Source organism: Microtus oregoni, unplaced genomic scaffold (genome assembly GCF_018167655.1).
Source record: "Microtus oregoni isolate MIOR12 unplaced genomic scaffold, Mior012 000000F_ref0000247, whole genome shotgun sequence".
Lineage (NCBI taxonomy): Eukaryota > Metazoa > Chordata > Mammalia > Rodentia > Cricetidae > Microtus > Microtus oregoni.
Window position 1 is genome coordinate 91,236,060 of NW_024543059.1, and position 23,897 is coordinate 91,259,956.

Here is a 23,897-nt window from a genome sequence, read left to right on the forward strand (position 1 = left end):
AACAGCAGTAGTGATTGCAAGAGCCAAGGCATCCAACACTGCCCACGTGCCAGACAGTCCTCAAAGTGCTTCACACCGACTGACTCTTTTAAGGCTCCTAGCATTGAATTTAAACACCAAGAGGCAGTGTTGTGTGGTGAGATAAACTAGGGAAGTCTAAACAAATGCTTTCCTCCAAGGCAGTGGTTCTCAGCCTTTGGGTCGAGACTCCCTCAGGAATCAAATGTCAGATATCCTGCATGTTTACACTTATTACAGATATTTACGTTACAATTCACAACAGCAGCAAAATTACAGTTCTAAAGTAGCAACTACATAAGTTTATGGCTGGGGTCACCATAATATAAGGAACTATCCTGAGGGGTCGCAGCATTAGGAAGGCTGAGAAGCACTGCTGTAAGGGACTATCCCAAACCTGCATCATTCTGTGGAGAAACGTTTGATAGGAGAAACCTTTCATAGTGTTTTCTTGTTTGTTTGTTTTGTCTTTGCGCTTGTTTTGCAGGGCTGAAGCTTGTGGACTGCTTCACTGGAGATATTATCTTAATGTATATACAAGGTTATTACTAATGTCATGTTTGTTTAATTCACAAATTATTGAATATCAGATAGCATTCTCTGGTTCTCACATTCTACACTGAGTGTTTACAGCCTTGTTTCAGACAAATGGCTTTGGAGTGACGTTTGAAAACATGTTCACAGTGCTTCCTCTTGAGAGAAGGGTGCATTTTATTTCATGGTGGCAAAGCTGTAACCCACTGAAAGTACTTCATCGATTTGAAGCCAGATTCTCCCAGAATGCCCATCTGCATCATTTGGCCCATAGGTGCCAATAATGCAATGTCTCTTTATTATCCATTGAAACAATAAAAACTGGAATTAGTCTGGTAATTTTAGAGAATAGCTAGAATAAACACTATGAGATTACCATGGGTCTAATAGTCCCCTCATGCCCCACATAAAGATATTTCCAGTCTGATACTGTGGAATCTAATTTTACTCTTAAAAAAAAAAGAGAGAGAGATCTTTGTAGATATTAGGGGTCTTAAGCTAAAAACATCTAGGGAGGGCCTTAAATTCAATAGCAATGGCTTTCCTAGGTGAAAAGATGAGGGCACACACCAGGGAGAGATGAAGATAACAGCAGATAGAGTGGCGTATCTCCAGGCCAGGGAACACCAAATATTACTCAGCCATCCAGAGACCACAGATACATGGGTAATACTTTGACTTTAGCCACTCACTTTGTCTCTAGAACACACAGTAATTTGTATGTGTTTTTTTTCTTCAAGTTATTGTGTGGTAATCTATATTGCAGTCCTAGGAAACTGAGATGAGATTAAAGCTTATATTGAGGTTATCAGAATAAAATCAGATATCAAAAACAAAATGACCAGTGAAAAGATGACAAAAGCAAGAGCATATAATCAAGCAGTCATAATACGAGAGTGGGTGGATACGCTCGTGTTGAATTAGAAGGGCAGAAAGCGCAACTATCTTAAGTGCATGTTTAGGGAGCTTAAATGAATACTAACCCTAACTGTATTGCAATATAACTAATAAAACTGTCAGGATATTTCAGGCATAAGACAGCAATGATATATAATATTGAGATTAATAAATGCAAGTGGTGTGGATGCCATATAAAGTGTTTGGCGGTATAGCACCCTCACAAAGCTACTTTGCTGTGGAATCGCTGGGGCAAACCACCTCATATGATGCCACCCTCATAAATGCCTTAAGTTTATCCTAAATGACATTTTTTCAAAAAGTCTTGCTTCATACCCACAGGCTGAATAAGTCCTTCTTACCAATGACATGTTAACTGATGCTCTTAGGTGTCAGAAGGTTTATTGAATTCCATGATTATCTTATTTATCTTGTTCAGGGTGTGCCTCCATTTCCCCGACTGTCTTATTTACCACTGTAGCTCCAGCTAAACAGTAGTGCGCAAGGCTTGGCGCATGTAAGTGTTAAATATTTGTTGAGTATGGGGACATGGAATGAGATCTCAGCAAGACTTTACTTGTGAACTCATTGTATAGGTGCTCTATATATCTCCAAATCAGTGGCCAGGTTCCTCTGCACCTGGAGCCAGAAAAAATAAGCCCCTGCTACCTTCCTATGATTCTTTGGACATGGCCAGCAGATAGGGTTATCTGCACATCAACCATTTTAAATTCTAAATTAATTCACTTAGGAAAGAGACAAGAATGCCACAAACACTTCTCCTATAATTCATTCACAGTACCCAAATATTAACATCCTACCATGTTTACTTTGCCAGTCTTTACTTGTTTTTGAGCCATCTAAATACACACCAAAGACACAATCCATTCTTACCATCAAATACCTCAGTATGTTTTTCTTCCAAAGATATTATATTCGCTGTTCTAGCCGCAGAATAATTATCAGAAGGAAAAAATGGTGCTGATACAACCTAGCTAGTTAATCTATAGAATGCAAATTTCACGGATCGACCTACTCGTACCCTTTATAGTAACATAAATAATAAACAGCACATACAAAATGTTTGATTGTTGCTATAGACACGCTGCCTCCCTAGTCAGAATTCTACCCTTGCTGTGTAGGTATCATGGCTCTTGGCTTGCCTTTGATCTGAAATGCTTCATCAGGCTTTGCCCTTAATTACTTTGACATTTTACAAATCCAGACTGATTCTTTGTTAATGCCTTCCTATTCCTGTTTGTCTGACGCTTCCACATGATCGGACTGAGATTCTGCAGCTGCAAAATGGGGATAGCATCAAAGTGGTGCAGGTTAATATCCCATTTCTGGTGATATTAATTTTGATCATTTGGCTGAGATATTGGTGGTATTTTTCCTTTCATACCTGATAAGTTATCATGACAGATACTTTTGCCTTATATAGCTGTGGTTGCTAATTTTTTTAAAAAATGCAACTTTACTCTGGTACTACCTTAATTCTCCATAAATATACATTGGGGGAAATGTTCAAGGTTTGGTTCCGTGTTAAAAACTAGGAAATCCTGCACTTCTGCTAGCGGAATGATCCCTCAGAATTACACTCTACCACTTCCTCCATGCATCCAAAGAAAGAAAATTAGGATGTGATTTCTCAAAGAACACGGTGCAGTTTCCAATCAAAGAGTGAATGGGAAAGCAGAGGTTCACACTGGATCGCTTTCCTAAGAGAACAGACTGAAAATACTAAATCCTCATTGTAGAGTACAATAGGCAAAAGTCGTTTCCGTGTCCTCCAAATACCCAGGTGCACAGATACAGCCAAAGCAAGCAAAGTCCGATTGCTCAGGGCTATTTTGGATAATTACGGGGTTCGTACACAGATCTACATACTATCTTCTCACAGATCATTGCAGTTTCTATGGAGGGAAACCAGTTCACCATTACCCCGAGTGCTCTCTTCTCTTTTCTCTCCCTCTCCTGTCTCTTTTTCTTTCTTTTTGACAAGCTATTAAAAGGTCAGCAACAATAAAAAAACAGCACCGCCCTGACACTCTGGTGGACAGCAGAGTTACAACACAGGACGGTTTTCTAACTTATTATAGAATGTCCCCGCCCAATACTTTGAGCTCATGTTTGATTCCCAATCAGCACTTTTCTACAGATTTCTACATATCTGCATATACTAACTCTGCCATATTTTTTACCATACTTTACACATGTAAAAAATGAGCCAAGCCTTTCTTTTCCAAGGTAACAATAAAAGTTACAATTGCAGCGATTACTAGTCAGTCACTTTCACTAGTGAGAAGGGAAGCTCATTGCTCACCTCTGTGGAAAGCACAAGACGTTTCTGGCCTTTACCCTACTTGCTCTGTATCCTACATCCTTTTTTGTAAGTAATGGAGACACTAGATCTTAGACTAAATCTGTATCTTAAGGCAATGCTGCTTGGTGAATGTTGCGTTTAGATATTCAGCATCATGACCAAGGCTAGGAATCAGAAATGAAGACTGAAGACACCCTCAAGTAACTCAAGAATATGTAGCATTTCTCTTTCCCCACATCCTAGGAAGCACAACATGTTAAAAAAAAATCCATGTGGTGTTTTCATTAAGGGTTACTCCTAAACCAAGGCTTGCTATAAAGTTAGCAAGACAAAGCATCCAAGCATAACACAGGCTGTTCTGCGAACTACAAATGTAAGCACAGTCAACCCTTTGAAAGCTAGTGTGCACCATGCAAGCAGAGTTTGCAGCACCATTTGGAAGCTTCGTAGGAGGAAATTACTCACTGGAGGTGGCCCTGATTTTTATAGTCTGGTTCCACTTAATGTTAATTCTCTAATTGCTGTTGAGATACTAGGAGGTGGGGGGACCCAGCACCTCTCTTGCCACTTTGGATCACCTGCCACTCTTCCTAGCCTCTGGGATGGACTATATCCCCTCAGACTGCAAGCCAAAATAAGCTTTTCTTAACTGGCTTCTTGCCATTATTTGGTCATAGAAAAAGAAAAGCCATAAATATAGTGGTTTGATGACCTTCCTAATTCTGGAAATTACTTCTTTGTTCCTCATTGCTCCACAGGGCTCTGGAGAATCAAATAAACTATTCAAGTATTATTACACATGCAGATTACTTCATCTACAGTTTGTGTTTTGCCCATTCACTGGAAAGATAGAAAAAGAGGAAAGGGTTTAAATTTATGTTTATCTAAAAGGAGGTGTCATGTAAAAAGAGGTCAGAAGTCATATTTGGATAGACATTTAGGAAATTTGCAGCAAAACTAATTTTTAGGCTAGACATCAATTTTGAATGAACGAAAAATATAGTCTGTGTGAGAATCTCTGATAATCAAGCAATTTTGAGCTACAAAGAGCTAAAACTGATAATCTGGATAAAATTGCAAAGATATTTAAGCATCCAGGACAAAGTTCATTCATATTCATCTTACTGCATGGGTTTGGACATATGTCAATGACCACTATGAGAACAACCATGAAGTTTTACAAAATTTATCCAAAAAAAAACCTCTCAGCTGAGTGACAAATGGCTTCCATATTGTTCTGAAGTACATGGAACTGTCCTGAGGCTAAAAGCCTGGGCATCACCCAGCTTCCTTCAGTGTAAGTCTTTAGGGAAAAATAAACTTCAAGTTATATTACACTGGTGCAGATCCTTTTTAGAACGACCCCTTGATCTTCCAGATGTGCTAAATTCAGGATTCTGACAGTAATCAAATTGTTTTCATTTTGCCCCAAAGTAGTTTTCATTGTTTGTTTGTTTCTATGAAGATTACTTAACAAGGGAGTAAAAACGCATTTTCTTTACATTTTTCTCTTACGGTGTTCTCTTTGTAGGTTGTGTCGCTGTCTGGGAAGTTTACATACCATGAAATGGTGGGGCAGAGTGAGTTAATGACTTAAAGTCATTGAAACAGCCATGCAGTTGTATGCCTGTGTGCTTGTGTGTAGTCATCACACACAATAATGCCGTTAATGCCCTTAATGCCGATTTACAGTACAAAACACATTCTTTAAGAAAGCGACCAATGTATAGTTTAAAAACCATTGACAAAACATGCTAATCCTTCCAAATGCTGGCTTGCAACTGGAGCATCAGCAGAGTTGGGATTCGAGGCACTCTGGAAGAGCCCTGTTGGATACTACTTTTCAAGAAGCATTATAGTACAAATGCTACATATTAATTAAAGAGAGCATGGCTAATATAAAATCCAGTGAAAAATATAAAACTTTACACATTGACATATCGCTTACATTTTGATGGCTATTTTAACACACATATAATTTTTAATTTGGCACAAAAACTGATAACTCGACACACTCGTGAACCTTTTGGTTCTCGTGACTCTGCTTGGCTCCAAAAAAAAAGGTGTCTGCTCAGCCCATTAGCATATTAATTGGCTATTTTTCAAAGTTCAGAATGAAGATGTTTAATGCTATTTTGCTTCTATTCCTTAAGTGATCGAAAGTTGAAAGAAAAAAATGTATTAAATTTACAATACTCACAGCTGTTGACTGTTCTATTACCCCTCTGTCCCGCTGAATGCTCTGGCTCCTTGTATGGAAACTGTAGCGTCGTGTCTAAGGTCCTGAACCCTTCTTTGAGAGAATGGTGCTTGTAATACTCCACGAGTTCCTTTAAGAGAGCAGATTCAAGAGAGGTTTTGATAGTTTTGTTCTCTCATGCATAATTATATAGAACACAGGAACGATCATTTTAACATTCCCAAATAGATGAATGTGTGAATGAGAGCGTGACCCGCTGTCTGGATGAACCTGACTCCCACCCAGACATGGCCCTGTTTACTGGAGACGTTTATCTGCGTCGGTTACCCTGTATTGTTCTTCAGGCACTGAGAGCATTATGTTTATCTTCAGTCAGATGTGGTACTGAAGAGAAGCCACGCTAAACCTCCATCTCAGAGTAGCAATTATTGCTGTTATTAGAGAGAGGCGAGCCTTTCTGAAGAAAGATGAAAGGAACATCTGTCTGCCTGACTGTATAGCAATTTCTGCTTTCCCCCATTTTCTTTCAACTTAGCAGAAAAACAAACTTAATCCTACACATCCGTTTCCACGATGAAGAGAAACATTGCTAAAGCACTGAGCACCGCTCAGCATCCTGTCTGGTTTACGCTGATGAAGGGCTGGCATGCATCTCAGTTCTCCGTGTCACCCAGTATTCACAGGGGCAACAGGTGGTCCTTTCTAATTGTTGTTTAGAAATAATATATCGTAAACATCTCAAAGTCTAATATAAACTTCTACCATATTTCAAACTAAATCTTCAGGAAAACCTTTTTTCTCTGGACCTGGGCTTCAGATTCTATACAAATCTGAATCTCTCTACTATGAACCGAAATAAAATAACAATCCACAATGAAAATACTATCAGCAGCTGAATGTGACAGATATAAAGTAGCTGATAAATAGTTGAAATGAAAATAAAACACAAATTACTTTAAATAAATTACTCGATGTTTCTGTTACAGCACCCTTAAAAAAGAATGGAGAAAGCAATTCATTACTTGAAAAAAAAATAACATTGTCAATTGATCCAACACGTCTACTCAGTGGTTAAGTTCAAATTTCCTAAAAGAAATCGATCAGGCCAGAATCCACTGAAACACACACACAAAATCACCAATGATTTATTCTCTTCTGTCTAAGTCAGATGTGCTGTGCACTATTGTGCTGGCAGTGCCAGGCATCAGAAAAATGCTGGAGACAAGGTCCCTACTCTCTAGCAGCTCTTATTCTAGAAGGGAAAGAGAAAGGTGACAAGACCTCAAGGACACGGACACACACACACACACACACACACACACACACACACTTTCTTCATAGTGTTCAACTGGGAAACAAGAGAAGACCAGGTAAAAATCTCAACAATTAGCAATGGGAATGGGATCAATTAAGATGGGGTATCTAGGGCTGAGAAGAGACACAGAGGTGACAATGTGATAATGGCTGTCATTCATGGACTGGGGAGATGACTCAACAAATAGGAGCACTGGTTACAGAAGCATGAGGGTGAAGTCCTGATTTCAAACTGTAGCCATCCATGTAGAAGGCAGGTTATTGCCATACTTGTGCCTATAAAGCCCAGAACTATATCTGCGTCTTCCTCTTGTCTCTACATATTTTGCAACTGTGCATAGGGCCCAGACATTTTAACATACACCTCTCTCTCTCTCTCTCTCTCTCTCTCTCTCTCTCTCCCCCCCCCCCTCTCTCACACACACACACATTAATAAACCAGAAGCAGTTGGAGGTACTTCTTTCACTTCCCACACCTTGAAAATGAAAGACATAAAGCATTTCATACAGGTCACAGATCATGCATGCCTGGTACATACGAATAATCATGGCAGCTACCATTATACTATGTAACAAGGCCTTATGTGGCTTTTCATCCATCTTAACCCAAGAACCTCATGAGATGAGCCTCAAACCATGGACACAAAGAACTTGGCAAAGTTAGCCAACATGTGTGCAGTGCAGTCAATATGTTAGGTCTCAAACTTGAGACAAATGGCTGAGATGCCCATTAACACATCAAAGTGGACATAGGTCATAGGTTCTCCCTGCATCCCTCAGTCTCCTCTACCTGTTACAGGGCCTTTCTGGGCTACCACACTCCCTCATTCTAAACTTCTCCAGACCAGGGGCTGGGCTGCCTTTCCCAATATGATTTAGTCATTTTGGTCACCTGCCCACTTTCGGTCCACCCTTTACCCTCCTGGCCTCTTGCTCTGGCTCTCCTCTCTTCCCTCTCCCCTCTCCACCCCCTCACATGGCTCAGGGCTGTGTCCCCTCTGGATTCTCCCAGATGTCTCTGCCTCTAGCTATGCTCTCCCTTTTACCTACAATAAACTTTCTCCTCCACCATACCTAGGAGCAGTCATGGCCTTTTCTTTATTGTTTTCATTTACCATGTATTACTTACATCTGTCCAGAGTGAGTCCTTTTCATTACATCAAGTTATTAATACATAGCAAATATAAGTACAGAAAAGGGAAGCAGATGAAAAGGATATTTGCTATGATGAACCAGCAACTCTGTTTTCTTACACTTAAGATGCTAATGTCTTTGTATACATTAATTCTATAACTGAAAAGTGTGTCTATGTGGGTATGTATGCATTTATGTATGTATTTTCCCTTGAGCCCAGAGAATGAGAGTGCTTGATGATACAAAGGGATGTGGAAATTGCCTAACCTTTAAAAACAAAGGGCAAACAAAATAAAACACCAAATAGAAGCTGGATCTTGGAAACGGCTAGCAATATGAGAATACAGCATTTATATTACACTGATTTTTGATACGGTTTGGCAACAGTAGATCAGAAGTTAAACTGGGCTGAGCGAAAAATATGATCAGTCTCTTTTAGATGATGAAATTAAAAGCTTAAGGAAAACCGTGTGTTTGCGGATGGCAACACTGATAACAGTAAGACCAAGAAGCTGTTCCTTTAGTCTTTACATTCCAATTAAGATGTGCTGAATGGATATTGTAGTTCAGTAGCTTTGAACTTCGATTTAACTTTATGAGAGAGTATGAATTTTGCTCTAAATCATTATTAATTAACATTAACGTGAAGTTGGCTATAAACTATTACATTATTGAACTGACCAAAAGGGACTTTTCAGTCATTTAATATTTTTACAGAAGAAAAAAAAGAGAAAAAAAAAACCCAGACTTGTCTAAGAACCAGGGTCAGGCAGTTTAGTACACTGCAGAGAGTCTTTAATACCTGGCTAAGCATGGATGATATTGTAGTTCCATTTTTTTACAGTCTTAGGCAGGTAAATCTTCCTAAGATGCTCCTGAGTAGAATTAAGGAGCACAGCTTTATTCCTGGCTTTATGCTCTATGCTGTAGTTTAGTCTAATCCTCCCCTGCTTTAGTAGTCATTGACCTTCAGGTACAACAAGCAAACAAAATGACTCTAAACAAAAGAAATCTCTAAGCTTCCCTTATCTCAGTCGACACAGCGGTGTCAACAATCCAGCCCCGAAATAATGAGTGTGGGCCAGTCACTCCAATTACCAAGGAAACAGGCAATGGGGATGGCTTACAAGCAGCGTTTGGGCATGGCTTGTCTGACATACATGAAAATCAGAACAAAATTAATGCCTTGTAATCTGGAATCCAAAAGTCATTTAGGATTGGAACTTAATGACGAAGAAAAACAAAGAGCTTGATTAACCAAGCTACTGAAACCCAAGGGAAGAAGTTCTGGTCCCGAGTACCAAATGCAGCCATCTCCGTGAGACACCAGCTAATTTAAAATAAGCTTTCGGGTCTGCATGTGTTTTGAATACTTTCTGATAAATATTTTATTCCACGCTATACTGTGATTCATATGCAGAAGAACATAGTGTAACACAGATAGCGAGGTACCAAACTACTCGCGGGGAATGGCTCAAATCTACATACCAATATTTACAGGGATGGGAACTGTGCACTGTAATCCAACACAATAAACTGTACCTGCTACAGATTGGATGACCCTTATTTTCTTAAAGACACCTCCTACATCTTGGAGCCTCCTCTCTTCTTCCAAAGGAATCTGTAACCATCACATGAAATACCTCTTCTTGGCAAGCATCCACGAGGCATTTCACAGCTTAGGTCTATAGGACACCACTGTCTTGAGTTCTCTGGCACACACGGATTTCCTAACTTGTAAGATATTTTACATCAGCTGAGTCATTTGATATTAAGGAATCTTAAAACGACAGTGACTGAGTCTTTTAAGATTCAAAATAAGGTTATACACCCTTCGTTGTGATGTGTACCTTAAATATTGTGCCTTGTTCTATTAAATTGTTTTAATAGAATCCAAGCCTGTCTTTTGAAAAAAAAAGTAAGAGAATTTTATTCTAAATAAACATTTCACTTAAAAATATTATAATACCTAAATACCACTGCTTATCTGTTTATTGAATTTATTGACTACACATTTCCAAAAATCAAAACTAAATTTCTTCAGCATATGAACAAAGAGCAGAGCTAACTCCAACTAGCTCAGCAGCTTCATCAGCAACTGAAAGTTACTTACTAAACCTGGCAAAAGGCCTCGCTTAAACTGAAGGTTTTCTGTTTCTTATCTTCCTTTCTTTCTTTATGCAAATAACATTAAACTGATTTCTTTTCTTTTTAGTTTCACTAGTTTTGCTGTTAATTCTCAATCACCTCTTTGGAACCTTTATAGTCTGAGCTTCCTTATAAAAGATCTCCAGGTGTGGAAGAAAAGAAAGAGAAAGAAAGGAAGGGTCAGAGGGAGAGAGGAAGCGAGGAAGCGAGTGACTGAGGGAGGAAGGGATGGAGGGACAGAGGGAGTGGTGGAGGGAGGGAAATAATATAGGCACATGTATGTGTCCCTAACAGTGGCATTTGTGAGTGATACACAGATTTTGTGACACTTAAACTCTGAGACATGTACCCTTACTTCCCTTTCAAGGACACCAATGAATAAACTTTAATGGTCTCTGCTACAAATTATTTAAAATGGAGCGTCCATTCACTTTAGTATAATCATGGCCTTATAAGATCTACAGTTCATGATAGTGGCACTGGCTTTTATCATCTCTAACACTCCCTGCTAAAGCACTTCCTTGGGCTGAACCAAGTGACACAAAGCTGAATTGATTGACCCCTTCCAATGGTCACTCCTTTCATCCTTCTTGCGTGTCTTTTCTGATGGGAGCTCCCTTTGCTACTTTTAAAGTTTGGAGAGCTAGCAGTCATCATTGGGCCTGCAGCATTTTCTAAGTGTCATCTAAACTGTAACACTGTGAAGAAGCCTCATTATCACCCAGAGCAGTTCTGCAGGCATGTCTTGCAGAGCTGCGGAGTTTCCACGCATGCTTTCATCATGTCGGGCTGTGCCTGTCACTCATCATCTGTGCACCAACTTGCCACAGCCTCTCAAGGCTTTTACTCTATAAAGAACCTCTTCTGGTCAAGCTCGCTCCCCGCTCTCTCTCACAGCCTGATAGGTGCAACAGATGTAAGTTACTTCCAGCAGAGAGGATGCCTCCATCTCAGTTACCAATTTGACAAGAGTTTCCATTTTTTAAGGCATGGCCATGCTGCCTGTCCTTTGCTTTTGAATTTCAAACGTGCCACTTAGGTCTATAGATTTCCTCCTATTTCCTTTTCTCTCAGCTCAAGATGTTTCGATTTCTTGAAAGCACCGATCTCTATCTTGAAATGATTCTTAAGTAAGGCATTCAAGCTGGCTGAGTTTGTAAGCCTTCTCATACCCCATTCTGACTCATTTGTATTCCTGAAAGGAGTAGTGTGTATCATTCGACTGATAGCTATAGCAATGAGCCTTCCCTCTCAAAGCTAATCAAAGATCTTAGCAACTACAAATGTATCCTGTGTCGTATATCTAAATTCTTCATTAGTGTAAGAGACTATCTAAGTCGGAAAAAATAGATTTATAGCCACTTTTAAGAAAATAAGATTTCTTTACTATTGTATATAAACAACAGTATATAAAGCAGTGTGTATAATGATATTTATGTACGGTCTGTATGACATACACACAGCATATCTACTAATAAAATGATTGAGATTTTTATAAATTTTAAGAATTAATAAACACATGCTAACTACCATATATGGTTTCCATTTCAAAATAAAAATTTCTATGTGACATCAACTGTTGTATATGGCAAAAATATAAACTTACAAGTGCTTATCTAATGTAATAAATGAGAACTATCATTATACAATTTATAATAGCAGAAAATATAAACAAATTTCAAATTGACTTTTATATTACATTTTGTATGAAATACACCTAAATGTAAGAACTTTTCTGTTCCATAATTTATAATGACACAAAGTAGCTGAATGAAGAGACAGACAGCATAAGAAGAGGAATGACATAGCAATGATTTGAGATTTATCATTTGTCACTGAGACAACACACCCAAACACCTATTCTTCAGTTGGCCACCGCTCTAAGAGCCATGAGTAGCACAGACTCTAAAATATTATCTAAAACGTAGAAACCTCATTTACAATAAGCGATACCATTTGAGCAATGTAAAACATCATTGGAATTCTTCAACCTAGAAAGTCAGGAGTTTGCTAAAGCCTACACTGTTATTCTCTTTAGATAATTTTCAATAGGCAACATTGCTAAGAAACTATAGAGTTAAACTGATTTAACAGCAGAAAAGGGGAATCACAGATTGAAAAGAAATAATCAATATTTACCATTAAGCTTTTAAATTTTCTATTTTCTGCAATGTGAAAAAAGCCATCTCTTGTTAAAATCTTGATGTGTTTTGCTTCATTATTGTACCTGTGGGCAATGAATAACTTATGAATATAAATGTGGTTTTAATCAGTAGAAATCAATAATTACCAGAGGGCATGCCCCAATAACGTTATAGGAATTAATTCTGAAGACAAAATATATACTTATGCCAATATAATGGTGACAGCTAATTAACAAACTGTATTTACTAGGTGGGTTGAAGATACAACCAATATTTGAAGTGAGAGAAGATTTGGATTTGACTAATCATTGTGCTTACTTAGTAAGTGCACTTTGAGGGTACAAAAAAACACAAAACCTAGCCATTTATATTCTTGGAATTTACTAGAAAACATGTACATCAAATCAACAAAATATAATGCTATGAAAGAAATCTATTATGCCAATTAGCAGCCCATAACACCCATTACTGTTTTCCTCACAGATATTTTCTAGTACGAATGAACTGTCGAGATAATTGCATTATTTCTACTGCAATTAGAACCTTGGTTTTCAACTTCAGGGTTGTATGTGTCACATGACCTACACCACTTTGAACACAGGAAATCTATTTCTCCAAAAGCACTTGTCCTACTTACTTAATGCTAATTGCATATTCTCCAGACTCCTTGGTCCTGTGCCTCACAAGGTAAGTACTATTCACCCTGTTAATAAGTTCAGTCTCTGCCTGCAATCTTTCCATTGGTCCAGCATACCTGGGAAAATACAGGAAGACAAAACATTGGGAAAATGTATCTGAAAAGAGAGACTAAATATAAGTATATGTCATGGCTTTAATTACATTTCTTTAAATGGTAATTCAGAAAATCTCTTTAATATGCTAAACACATCAGCAAAAAGAAGAGAGCCTAAAGACCCAGCAAGCACCAGTAAATATCAAATAAACACAGGGGACTAAAACAAAGGAAGAATCAGAAGCTATTAGATCAGAAAGACTGGTTAGGACAGTTGTGGGAAGTGTAGGAATAAATAGGAAGAAGCCTGTGTGTGGGAGGCATGGCCCTGCATTAGACACAGACACAGACACACAGACACACAGACACACACACACACACAAATTCACCTTTCTTATGTATACTATCAAATCTCTTTTGACGATTTTTAAACAAGACTCTGGTGTAATTTAAACTATTTTAAAATAATTACTATTTGGACGTGAGATAAATTATATTAGTTCATAATCTGACAAATTTCTAAAGAAACAAGCAGTAAGGAGGGAACTATTTTCAAAAACAGGTATTTTTGAAAACCAGAGTTCAAGTTTCCCTAGATTATATGGGCCTTAAACACAGCCAAAGTCCGTTAAAATAATAACCATGATAGTAAAATACCAAAACCCCGGGCTAAATTATTGTTGTATGACCCCTTGTATCAAATGTAAGCATACCAGATAGTGTCAAGGAATATCAAAGATCCAGAGTAATTGGTATTAAAAGGTAACTACATTTGGGTTGGTTCTTTTCAAGCTATTCATGACTAATATTCCAGAAAATTATCTGACTCACATGTTGAATCATAAGCTCAAGTATAAACTTCTGCCTTTAATCTACACCATTTATTTAAAATGTACACGGAAGACATTTAAGAAAAGTTTGTGGAGTCCGGTGCAGGCAATCCGGCACCAATTGTAAAAGGGAGTTAATGGCATTTTGTACCAATGGCACATTTTTAAGGCAGTTATGATAACCTATGACCTATTAGGATCTAAAACAGTCTGCTTCATGCTTACCACCTCATGAGCTTTATCTCTTCCAGCCTTCTGTATCTAGGGATTGTCTGTTTCCTTCTGGCTGTGCAAACACACACTTCTTTCAACACAACTGATCTTGTCATTCAGGTTTAGAGAGTCATCCTGTCTGTCTAAAGAGTTGTACTGCAAATGGAGTCCTCACTCCGTCATTCTGACTACCGCATCCTTTATTGCCCTGGCTAGCACCACAAATTAATGGATGTGTATATATACAAGCATATGTATATAAACAATTTGTGCTAATATAATTAAAATATAGTTTTAAAAGGTAATCTGTACTACAATGAAAAGCAGTAGTCTATCATATGAGCATTCTACTCCAAGTCTTCAGTCAAATATTTAACCTGTTTTTTCCTTGTTTCTTTATAAATATTTTTTAAATAATTGTGTTTCTACTAAAATTCATTAACTCAGAACTCTAAGCATAAGGAAGGAAAGGCACTTTTCTCCTGACATATGCCTACTCTGTGATAGATTATTGTCTTTCTATAATTTCTGTCAACTGAAGCCATCATCAGGCCCATATTGAGCAGGGTAAAAGTTAAAAATGTTTGACTCGTAAAAAGGTAAGCACAAAAGTTTGTTGGTTTAGACTGTTTTCTATCCATTAAAGTTCTTTCCAAATTTTTGACATAAGCTCCCTGACAATACATTTTCAATGTTATATACTCTACTTGCAACATTCTCAGTCTTAACCCAATGGCTTCTGAGTCCCCGACTCTCTCAAACTAACTGCTTCTTCCTGCCCTCTGAGCCTGTTGCTCCATTACTGCATTTTCCTTTGCCTTGGATTAAAAATTCATCCTTAGATTTTCTATGAGTAGAGTCTAGAATGCAATACTTTGAAGCCAAGCATTTATGGAAATGCTTCAATTTAATCCAGTTTACACTTAATTCGTAGCTTGCTTGGGACAGAATTCCAAGTGAGAAATGATTTTGCCTCTTAAATATTAAATAGCATTAGATCGTTACCCTTTGGCTTCCAATTAATTTCCCTCTAATTTCTGACTCATGGGATGTGCCATGGTAGGTCTTCCCTTGAAGACTTTTGGGTTCTTTGTTTTCTATAGGAGAAAATGTTAACTATAAAGTACTTTCTTATGCTTTTGGCAGCATCTCCAAATTGTAGACATGGCATTCAGCTCTGGAAACTTTGTATTATTTCTTTAGTAACTGATGCCCTTAAGCATTTTTTTCTTTCTTTCTGGAGTTCTTATAAGTTGAGTACTAGCAAGAATTCATGCTAATTACCTAATTTTTAAAATATTTCTTGCATCTTACCTTTTTTCTTTGATGTTTCTGAAATTCTTTCAATGTTTTCCCAAGTTCTTATGCCACTTAATTTAGAGAAGCTTCCCATTTTCAAATCATCCCTTTTATAAAACATTTGTCATACATGTAATCCAAAGTTTTTCCCAAATGTCTGGTTTCTCTTCATCATTTGTTCATACATAAAAGGAAGCTGAATCTAGGAACAACTGAGGGCCCTGTGTGTGCAGGTCCAAAAGTACACCACTGTGCAGAAGTCTGCTAATTTGGCAAAAAATCTGATAATTGGGCTGGGAAACATCCAAATGTTAGGAGGTTGGATTTTTTTTTTTTTACCGAGTTTATTCAGTTTCTTTAGAGTTTTCCAAACTCATTTTTGCAAGGAAGGTGCCCATGAGAAACTGCTCTTGTGTCAGATCTAAGCTTTATGAAGGAAATAGGGTTCTCACCTTTGATATAAAGACTTTGCTTAATATAAGTGGTTTTCAGGATGTCATCTCCCCAGCCTCTGTTAGGCATGGCTTTTCCAAGTCAAAACCCTGTGTGGTTCCGTTTTCCCATGTAATACACCTAACAACACAGTCTCCTGGCAGTGTTAAAAGGCAGGTAATTTGACACTGGGAAAAAGCAATAGGGGCCTTGGCATCGACCACATTCCAACTTTCAAGGAGCTCCCTGTCTTCACCTTCAGACTTCAGCCAGCATAAAGCATGGGCTATTGAGGAGAGTCTTGTTGATTTTCTATTTATTTCATGGTTTATAGAAGCAATATTGACTTGACTGGATCAGCCTTCTTTTCAGATGAAAATAATTAACAGGAAATATGAATGGATGCTGTTGGGTCTCATATACTTAAAATTCTAAGTTTCCATGAGTAGTTGATAATTATTCCCAAGTTGAAGACATTTCCCATGAAATCATCTTCTTAATTCTAATGAACTATCTAGGTTGCTCAAGAGGAAGGAAATGTAATTTAAAGCTTTTACTTACTATGCCTTTATTAATTCCTATATTTAAGTTATTTCCTTTGTCTTGGCACGTTGATTTTTTTTTAATCTTTAGGAGTGTTGTTATTCTACCTGGTTAAACTTCCAACAGAATTTTACATATTGGTAAGAGTTCATTTTAAAAAAGAAAATCTCTATACAAAACTGCCTACCCTCTTGTGTCTAGACAGTTCTCGGGTAACTGCCAGAATTATTTAATAAAATCCATGTAGTTGGAGACATTAGTATTTATCTCTAAAATGATCAACCTTTTAACCATAAAATTTAGTTGTATGAAAAAATAATTATTTCTGTCATTAATATGCTTTTAGATTCCACAGTAACAAAATTTGGAAATTGTCCTCAGCGATGTGAAAATGTATCAAATATTCCCAATTTGATCAAATTTCTTTGGCAAGCTCAGTGCTGAAGCCAAGAAGAGTACAGCAGAAACTGAGGATAATGGCAAGGGAGGCAAACGTAAGTGCTGAGAGTCAGCGAGAGGGTTGAGGATAATTCCATACACCGAATGTTTCCTGACCCTTTTTACAAATTCCTTATACAACCAAGTAATTGGAAATATATATGTAATACATATATTACATATTGAGGGGCTACCTACATTTGCACACTAAACTAGTGCTATATAGCCTCAAAATACTACATCCATATATATATATGTTTCTGCTCCTAGATATGATCAGAATATGATATGGGCAGAAACAAGTATCAGGGAAAAGAAAAGAGATTCATTCATTTTCAGAAAAGTCAAACACAAATCCAGGGAAACACATACAATCCAGTAAAAGCTCAGGTTTTATATTTTGATATTTTGATAGCGAGATAGAGTCTTGAGGCTACCTCAAACTGGTGCCATGGCCTTCATCTTTTTCTCCCTCAATAATAATAATGACAATAATATCTTCCACATAGGAATTTGGGGCAAATTTTTGTTATAGGAATCTAAAATTGTGAAATGGTTTACACTATCACAGGCAATGTGAAATAAAATACTTAAAGTGGCAAGTGCTTATAAAAACACTCTACATATATTGCTCATTATGACATAATGAAGTCTCAGCTATTCTGCTTTTTACATGAAGATTATTTTAAATTAATTAATTAATTTTACATCCTGGTTATGGTTTCCCCTCTCTTCTCTCCTCCCTACATGTAGTTTTAAAGTTGAAAATAACTGAAAAATAACAAGTATTGCAATCTTTGATTCTGCTGCCAGCATCTCAGTGGTAAATATGCTCCATCTAGAACTGTTAAATGCCTGTTTCTCCTAGCTGGAACATTCCCTCCAGGAGGGGGAGAGGGGCTCATGAGGCTCGTGAGGTAAACTGAAGGTCACATTTCTGGGAGAACAGAACCTTGGAATTTTCTCAAGGGCCCCTTTCGACCAGTCTAAGTGGGAGTCCACAGATGCTGGGCAAAGGAGACTGGATAGCTGAACTACAGAGAAGAAATTACTAGACTGCTAAGCTGGCCCAGGGTTGGCGTTTTTGTAAGTGGTCATCCCCGTTCCTTGTGAACCCTGTCTGAAATGCCAGTAAAAATCTCATTAGGTCACGGAGACAGACACTGGCATAATCATTCCTCTGGCCTGCTACAACCTCCCTCTCTGTGATGAGTAGACAGACATGTGTGTACATCTTCCCAGGAAAAGACTGTCACACAAGACCCAAATCAAACATGGGCACATCTTATTCCCCTATTCTACACTAGAAACCACAATTTTAGATACTATCCTTTTGAGGTGATTCTTAGTTTTAGATAATCGGTTTTTTTCTTCTTCTCTGCTTCATGAGATTTTTTGTTCCAAAATATGAGATACACCAGGATGTATCCCATTTCTTTCTATGGCTTTTACAGACATTTATGCTCACACGCATTCACATGTACACACAGAGACATCACTATTCAATCATGATACAGATCGGCCGGGAATATGCAAATTCATTATGGTGTCTTGTTTCACATGAAAACCTTTAGCAAGGACAAGTGGAAATGGAGCATGGTTTACAACCACACATTTAAGGCGTCCTCGAGCTAGGAGTACGGTATTTCAACTTAGTAATATAAACATTTTTAATACTTACCAGGGTTGGCAAGAATAATCAACTGGTTTAGGAACCTAGGACATAAAAAGGCAAAAATAGATTAAGTTTACTTAAGGGTAGGTTTCGGAAATCAATCATTCATTCGGTTCAGCTGACTCAGCTCTATAAAACCCTTAAGTAGCACAGTCCTGGAACTATTCGCTAGCTATTGTACACAGAGTGAGTCATAGTATGTGTCAGATGAGTAGAAAATAACTCATTTTGCTTTATTTCATTCTCTCGTGCATTTTTCTACTATACCTTCAAGGGAAGCGATAGCAGAATAATATGAATTCGAAACTTTCAATATTCACTACAAGCAGTTTAATCCAACATAAAAAAAAATAAAATGAAAATGTTATAAGGGAAGGCAAATAGCACTTCCCTTCCCCAAGACGAAAAAAAAAAAAAAGATGTGAAATAAACAGTACACACTGGATTTAGCTGCTATTTTGCGCAAATTTTGAACTCTGCTTTAAAAATCTTCCAACAAGGAAACATTTCATTCATTAAAATATCATAGAAAATATCCGCACCTTACTTTTTTCATATAGAGACTTGCACAGGTGAAAATATTACATTTTATGTACAAATAAAGCAAGCATCTTATAGCTGTTGATGATGACTAGAAAATGAAAAAGCCGAAGAATGTATTCCAGTAGTCAGAAAATACCCAACAAATCACATGCCACAGAAAGGGTGGCTATTTCCAAGCTATTGAGGAGAAAGTAGGCTATAGATAGTCCGTTTTGAGTTTTAAAAACCTTCATGAATCAGTAAGTCTTTGACAGACACAGCCCATGATGTCCCTGGGTTTTTTTACAATGCAGGGAGGCTGGGGAGAGGGAAGAGATAAATAGCTAAGAACTCCTACACCTTCTGCCTGCTGTCTCTCCTTTAGCTAGAAAAGGATGGATATCCAAGAAGTAAAGAGTAACATATAATTTCACATCAAACAACTAAGGCCATCCCACAGGTCCCTAGAGGAGCCTTGGTTCTTCCGTGGGTATGTTCTGCTATGTGGGTCCTTGACTACTGTTCCATTTTGCTTTCTGTGACTGCAATAAAACACTAACCAAAAGCCACTAAGGGGAAGAATGCATATTTAACTTGTATGTCCACATTATAATTCATCACTTTTGGAAAGTCGAAGTAGAAGCTCAAGGCAGAAGCTTGAGGCAGAAGCCAAGGCTAGCTTGCTAGCTTGCTCTCTGGCTCATTCTTAGGTAGCTTTTTTTTTTTTTTATACAGCCCAGACATACTTGCATAGGGATGATGCAGCCCTCTGAGGGCTGGGCCCTCTTGCACACTTATTGATCAAGATAATCTCACACACATGAGGACAGGCCTATCTTATAGGGGCAATTTCTTATTAAAGGTCTCTCTTCCCAGATTACTATGGGTATTATCACACTGACAATTAAAAACTAAACAAAAATACAACCATCTCAGATCCCTATAAAGAGGACAGGATGCTATATTTTCCCATGCTCTTCCTAACTTCTCTTTGGTATACTTTAAAATTTTGTTTAACAAACACTTTATTGTGACACACTTAAAGCTGTAGATAACTTCTGGATAACTTTTCTTTTTCAAAACTTTTATTTACTTATTTGTTTTTTTACATACCAATCCTAGTTCCTCCTCCTTCCTCTCCCCACCCACCTCCTTTCTATCTTTAATATGTGCTTCCTATAACCCTCTAATGTCATTTTCAGCCCTCATCATAGATGTCTTACATTGTTAAATTTCTACTCTGGACAAGTAAAGATTCTAGAGAACTTATTGGGAATGCATGTATGTATGGCACACCCTTCCTACCCAGAAGTGCGCTTTGTAAAATTAGATGGGGCAATTAGGAATGAACATTCTCAGTGTTTGTTCATGGAAAACTAGGAAGCAAAGGTTAAATTTCTAAATTGACAGTGATTTTCTTGTAAAACTTTAAACATACTAATTTTTATTGTTTCAGATATCGTATTTTCATGTTCTAGCGTTTCCATCCAGTTCTTCTGTAAGCATTTCATGTTCTATGCCGAGGTGCCCAATCTACTCCTGCATTATGAACACATCTCCCTTTGTGTTCTGAACATGGTTATGAGAGATGATTTCTGAGTGTGGTTTATTTTCCACTGCTTCTTGATGTGTCTATGTTGTAAATCCTAGGCTATCACTCAAGCTGCAGGTGTCTCTTGTCTCAAAGCAGGAAGTTACTCTAATTAAATTATAACTTTAGATTGTCTCCAGTGCTAAGCAGTTGAGGATTTCTCTTTTAACTTCTTTTGGCCCAAGCTGAGGGATTCACTGGCTTCACTACTCAATCAAAGATTTTGAGTTTTTCACACATAACTTGAGGTTTCTCCTTTCTGTAACTCCATCCTTTCAAATGATTTCTCCCACCGTATACTGTGGTACTTCAACCTCCCTACGCCAGTTCTTCAAGGCAGAGAACTATACGGCTTCTAGCTGACGTTTGGCTATGCAGAATGCTCTAACCCTATGCCCGTATTCAAACCAGGCAACTCAACAGCACGCCCATTTCCACATGTCAATCTTCTTGCAAATTAGTTGCCTCATGCCTTTTTCATTAAATTAGTTACCTGCAAACTAGCAAAATGGAAGATCGCCCCTGACTATTAGTAGACGCCGCATGTAGCTTCCATTACCACTGCTGTTAGTGTGGAATCCAATTGCCGATGCTGTTCACGGGCATTTGTTCTTTCTCGCACGTTGGACTTAATGCCATCTTTAATATCCTGAAGTTTCCTTAAAATACATCTAGCTGCTGATTAATTTCAACTACCTATCTTTATTTTTAAAATTAGTTTTATCACAAATTCTGGAAAGTTCTTGGCCATGACTTATTTGAATATTGCTTTTATACAATTATCTTTAATCTCTTCTTTTGATACATTTGAATCTTATTCCATTCTCTCTTACAGTTTCCATTGCCTAATCTCTCTGAACTCATTTCAGAAACTTCTTCAGATTTCTCTTACAATTTTCTACTCACCCCTGTCTGAGAAGCCCTCTAATGCACCCATTAAGGCTTTCCCTTCAATTATTAAATCTGAGTCTCTTATTGAGAAGCCCAGACAATCATAAAGTGTTGTAATCTCCTTTTATCTTTTTTTTAGTTATATAAAATATAGAATTTTTTATTTAAGTTCTTATCCTGTATTTGCTTCATGAAGCTAACTCTACATTTTGTGTCTGGTGACCTTAGCCTAAGGTGGTCTGTTTCCTTGTCAATTACATGGTTCCAAATGGCAAATTTCTGTCCCCTGGAACTTTATTTTTAACAAACCATAGGGGGCTGCTATCTGTGAAGAGGATAAAACTGATATAACATGTATTTTTACTTGGGGACCAACAGATGTTGAGCCATTTTAAATTATATTTCTTGCTAAGGATGATTTAGGTCATAGGACAGTATGAATTCTGGCCTTACATATGGATGACTTCTACACTGAAGTTTAGGAATCTTTAAAGGATCAGTCTTTCATGCTCGCTATCCCCCAGGCATACCTTATTTTTCCTTTATCTATCCCAGAGCAAAGCCCAACAGAAGTATCTCCTTTGTCAGGTGGCGTTTTACTGGAACATGCCCTGACAACCGCCAGATTCACATTTATCCAACTATGCCCGGTGTTACAGCCCAGCCTCTGTCTCCAATCTCTCTGCTGTCATAAATTAACTATCTCATTTATGTATAGCTTTTAGGGGCCCACCCTGGAGGGTTTCACTAGAATGTCTCAAAACTTTTGAAGATACAGGAACAACACACTGAGATAAATAAATTTTCAGCTCAGAATGGAATTCACAGGACTACTCAGAGATTTCTGATAATCAGCATATACAAAAGGATGTAGTTTTCAAGCTCATGCAAGGCTTTCCCCTCTTTAATCTGTCTACTTCCTTTCAGTAGGCTTGACCTCTAGCTAAAAAAAAATAAGTATATAATTTCATTATATAAGTAGCTCACTTGAGTAGCCACCTGTTCACTTGAAGCTATAGAAGCATTCATATTTACCTGGTTGTTTTGCTCCTGGTTATGTATGAGTGTACTACTCCAGTATCTTCAAATATCTGAATATTGTTTTCCTTCTAGGCAGTTACAGTAGATTCTATAAACTGATTTCATTCACTAATTACCTATGTGCATTGAAGCTTCCACATTTGCTGTTTTATCCTGTGCACATCCATTCAACAAATTTGAATGTGTTTTTACGCCAGGCTATCTTTAAAACAAAATTTCTAAAACTCAAGATGTAAACAGAAAATAGTGCTTTGTATATCAAATGCTTATCCAGGTTCCCAAATGTCTGAGTATTAAAAATCTCTTGCCATTAACTGTTATGTAAATATTGTTGCTTATGTTTGTACCCGTGAGAATGAACCTATCTATCATAACAAATAAAACAGAAAATCCTTTTTTAAAATTCTCTTTCCTTTTCAAAAATAATTAACCTTGGATAAATGGTGTAAGATTACATTCTTAAATTAAAGGTGACAGATATTACACTTGCAATATCAAAAAGAATGTGCAGTTGAGAAATACAAAATATAACAGGAAAGATTATTTGAGATTTTTTAGGGCATTTTCCCCTCAAGTAATCATATGCATCATGTTAGTGAAAATATTTCATTACTTTGCATTCACAAACTTTAAGATTGTGGGGGAAATTATGACGTTAAAATAACTCCACCCCATATAGAAATGAATCAGTAACACACAGCATGAGAAAAATGCATTTATATGATATTCACACATATTATTTGAATAATAGTCATTCATTTGCCTTTAATCCATTTTCAGAAAATTTCATTATGATATTAAAGAAATAGAAAGGACATTCTAAAGCATAGACAGTGTAGTCAGAGCCCTGGTTGAAGAATTTGTGAACTTTTTACTCTCTATCATCCCATCAAAGACACCAGCTACAGTGTAAGTACTTCTTGTAACTCGAGTGACCAGAAATAAGTTAGACTATACCATTGATGCCCAGGGAA

At 37.5% G+C, this 23,897-nt stretch overlaps 1 protein-coding gene across 2 annotated transcripts in view; it reads right to left on the reverse strand.

Annotated features, from left to right (window-relative positions):
• The window catches only part of Vav3 (vav guanine nucleotide exchange factor 3), a 314,833-nt gene that overhangs the window by 15,046 nt on the left and 275,890 nt on the right, over positions 1-23,897 (reverse strand). For both annotated transcript variants that reach the window (XM_041655077.1, XM_041655076.1), the window contains exons 22-25: positions 18,885-18,919; positions 13,353-13,469; positions 12,711-12,798; positions 5,976-6,105 (exon numbers count right to left, since the gene is read on the reverse strand). In XM_041655077.1, coding sequence (XP_041511011.1) covers positions 5,976-6,105; positions 12,711-12,798; positions 13,353-13,469; positions 18,885-18,919 — 370 coding nt within the window. The remainder of the gene's footprint in view (positions 1-5,975; positions 6,106-12,710; positions 12,799-13,352; positions 13,470-18,884; positions 18,920-23,897) is intronic.